The sequence below is a fragment of the Apaloderma vittatum genome, unplaced genomic scaffold (genome assembly GCF_000703405.1).
Source record: "Apaloderma vittatum isolate BGI_N311 unplaced genomic scaffold, ASM70340v1 scaffold24254, whole genome shotgun sequence".
Lineage (NCBI taxonomy): Eukaryota > Metazoa > Chordata > Aves > Trogoniformes > Trogonidae > Apaloderma > Apaloderma vittatum.
In genome coordinates this window covers 8,934-12,483 of record NW_009714713.1, presented here as the reverse complement: position 1 = coordinate 12,483, position 3,550 = coordinate 8,934, and the positions used below count along the sequence as shown (strand labels likewise).

General features: G+C 54.4%; 1 protein-coding gene across 1 annotated transcript in view; it reads left to right on the top strand.

The window, feature by feature from the left end:
• Positions 1 to 3,080: 3,080 nt before the first annotated feature.
• LOC104273522 (angiopoietin-related protein 7-like) overlaps positions 3,081 to 3,550 on the top strand; it is a gene marked incomplete at its 3' end in the record, with an annotated part of 5,860 nt that continues 5,390 nt past the window's right edge. The window contains exon 1 of the mRNA XM_009868877.1: positions 3,081 to 3,111. Coding sequence (XP_009867179.1) covers positions 3,081 to 3,111 — 31 coding nt within the window. The remainder of the gene's footprint in view (positions 3,112 to 3,550) is intronic.

Here is a 3,550-nt window from a genome sequence, read left to right as displayed (position 1 = left end):
CTCGCTCCAACACCTCGATATGTGAGGGTGTCTGTGGGTTTCAGCCCATCTCATAGAGATCTGAGCAGTGAATGCAGACATAGGCACTGCTAGGACCTCTTGGATGTCTCCTTGGGGGTGGAATGAGTTTGGAGAGCCTGTTTCTCCTCAGGGAGCAAGCAGCTCTGAAGTAGGTGTGTGCGCTGGGCTCCTCAACCCACAAGGAGAGACAAGAGACAGAGGGTGCACCCAGTTGTCCCAGAGCACCCAGGTCCTACCTAGGTGCCTCCAAGTGGTTTGTGCCTGGAAGACAGTGCCAGCAGCATCTGTCCCACCAAAGATGCCGCCATACTCAGAAAGGGAACATCCTCTGAGATCTTTTGAGATCGTTTGCAGAGAGTTTCAGACCTTGACTGGAAAAGGCTCCGAGCAACTGGATCCAGCTTGGAAATTGGCCCTGTTTTCTGCAAAAGGATGGGCTGGAGACCTCTAGCTATTTCTTCCAACCTCAGCTGTTGTTCTTACATGAGTCTGAACAAAAAAGAGAGATAGGAGGCCCAGAAGAAGAAGGGAGAAAGCTGGTAAGGTCTCCTCCACCTCCATTCCTCCCACTGAGGAGCTGTTGCTCCCTTAATCCACCTTCATAAATCAGCCTCTGGTTGCTGCTGGCTGATCTCCCTGGGGTTTGCCCTCAGCATTTCTCCAGGAGCTCAGCGTGGGCTTGTCTGCCCAAGCAGAGACGTCTCTCTGAGCTCAGCATCCCTTTCTGAGCTAAGTAAGAGCAACGGGTTCTTCCAGGTCACAGCTCTTCTTGAGGACACCCAAATTCATAGAATAGAACCACAGACTGGTTTGGGTTGGAAGGGACCTTAAAGACCATCGAGTTCCAGCCCCTGCCCTGGGCAGGGACACCTCCCACCAGCCCAGGTTGCTCCAAGCCCTGTCCAACGTGGCTGTGGACACTTCCAGGGAGGAGGCTTCCACAATTTCTCTGGGCAACCCGTGTCTGTGTCTCACCACCCTCATTGGGTCAGAGATGTTGACCTCATCTCTGCCGTGCTTCGCACCTTTCAGGGCAATTTGGGAGCAAAAGGAATCCCCTTCCCCAGCTCTCCCTGTGCATTCCCAGTCCTATTGCATTTGTGGGGTTGGAGCACGAGACAGAGGGTGCAAAACCACAGCCCTGGTCCCAGCCGTGAGGAGGAGATGCAGGGAAGGGAGCAATATCAGGGCACCGTCGTGGTGGTCTGGCTGTGCTGTTTTCAGTCAGCAGCAGGGAAAAAAATAAATTAACAAAATAAAGATATGAGCTGTGGAGGAGGGGACTGTCTAGGAGTAAGCATCATGGGGTTTACTCAGAGAGCTGGTGCGTGGGTGAAGGGAGCTGGAAGAAGCCTGGATCAGTCACAGCTCATGGAGCAAGTTGGGGAGGACAGCTGATTTATGGTCGAGGCGGAGGCATTGCAGTCCTGGGAAGGGAAGCACCGTGTTGTTGCATGCCGTAATTCCCACTTTGCTGCCCCTGCCTCTCCAGCTACTCTGGATTTTGGGATATGGACAGGCTTGGTGGGTTTTAGGAGGGCCACAGAGGCAACACTCAAGAGGGAGGGATATTAGAGAGCTGCCATTAGTTATTGGCACAATAACCCCTGAGTAGCGACGCATCTCCTGGGATTGGCAAGAGGAGACCTGTCCTGGTGGGAGATGGGGACCAAGGTGCGAGCTGGGTCCTGGGAGCAGCTGGAAGGGTAGAAAATATACTCTGGGCATGCAAACCCCTTCCAGCTGAAGGAAATCCCCGACCCTCGGCAGCACCACTGCGGTTTGGCAGGTTAGCGACGGGCTGAGTGCCAGATCTCTGTGCCCCCAGGGATGTCTGATAAACCTCACGCTTGCACAGACACCTAAAAATCCAGCTTTGCCCCTGAAGCAGGAGACAGGGAGGTGAGAAAATAATTCATTTCCAGGGTCTTGGGGTGGCTTGTGAGCCCAGAGGCAATGATGAGGAGCGTAGGGATGGAGGAACAGTAATTGCTGGACCCTCAGGAAGAATCGGGGAGTGGTGCAGAGCTGCTGGGTTGCCCAAGGGGAGGTCGAGGGGGAGTTCCCAGGCTGCTGTGAGGTTTTGGAGGTGCTGTTTAAGGCCTGCTCTGCCATCTAATGGACAGGGAGCACTGAACAGGGATGTGAGCACGCCTGCGGTGGCTGCATCTGGGGCGTGTTGGGTGCGTGCTGGTGAGGCTCTTCATGCCCATCTCCTGCTCCGAGCTTGTGGCCAGCTCCAGCCAGCTTGTGCATGTATTTTTTTTACACAGGATTAGAGCCCAGTTGTCCTAAAAACAAGCAAAAAAATGGTCACAGAAGGGGTTGGGGTCCTGTACTTCTCCCGGTATGATATGGCTGTGGTCATTGCTGTTTGCAGGACACCAGCTGTTGCCCAAAGAGCAGGAGATGGCTTGTCTTGCAATGCACTGACAAGCTGTGGAGCTCCTTGTAACGTTATAAAATATTGCACGGTTCAAGGGATAACTTTGTGAAAGGAAAACCCAGCCGCGGAGGCATTGCTAAATAAATAGAGGACACATCCACAACGCAACAGGTTGCAGGGGGTTGGGAGAGGAATCCTAAAGGCTTGCCCCACTCTTGCAACCCAAAGCTTGTCTGTGCTGCACAGGAGACTGGGAATTTCAAGTTGCCTGTGGCTCCCATGGTGGACTGGTATGGGGCTGCCCGATGAGGACAAACCACCATCTTTGAGTTCCACCATCCCTGAGGTCCTTGGTACATGAAACGAGTGCTCCTCCACCCTTTTTCTCCCCTGCCTGCCCATCCTTGGGCATGTTGCGGGGCCATGCGCCCAGCTCCATGCCGGTCCCCCGGCATCCTCCACCTCCATCTCACCTTTCTCCCTGCCCACAGCACGAGGAGGCAGCTGGCCGGAACCACAGCTTGGCTCAACGGGTGCAGGACCTGGAGCATCGATACAGCGAGGCCAGCACCTTGCAGCACATCCAGGCCACGCTGCTCTACGACATGCAGGCGCAGATCAACAACATCTCCGTCCTGACCGACTGGGCCTGGCGGCCCCCGCCCCCGCCGAGATGAGGCTGCAGGAGGAGATGCACCATCCAGGTGATGGGGAGGTGCCAGGGCCAGCTGGGAGGGGTTTCTTCACCCTTGCATAGACCCATGGACTGGTTTGGGTTGGAAGGGACCTTAAAGGTCATCCAGTTCCAACCCATTGCCGTATATTTCAGACAAGGAGGCAAACAGTGTGAGGAGCAAGAGTAATTCAGCATGCTCTTTCCACTGCTATGACCATAGAATCATGGAATTGTATAATCATGAAATCATAGAATTGTAGAATCCTAGAATGATTTCAGTTGGAAGGGACTTCAAAGACCATCTAGTTCCAACCCCTGGCCATGGGCAGGGACATCTCCCACTAGATCAGGCAGAGCCCCATCGAGCCTGGCCTTGAACGCTTCCAGGGATGGGGCTTCCACAGGCTCCCTGGGCAACCTGTGCCAGTGCCTCAGCACCCTCAGGGTAACGAACTTCTTCCTTATAT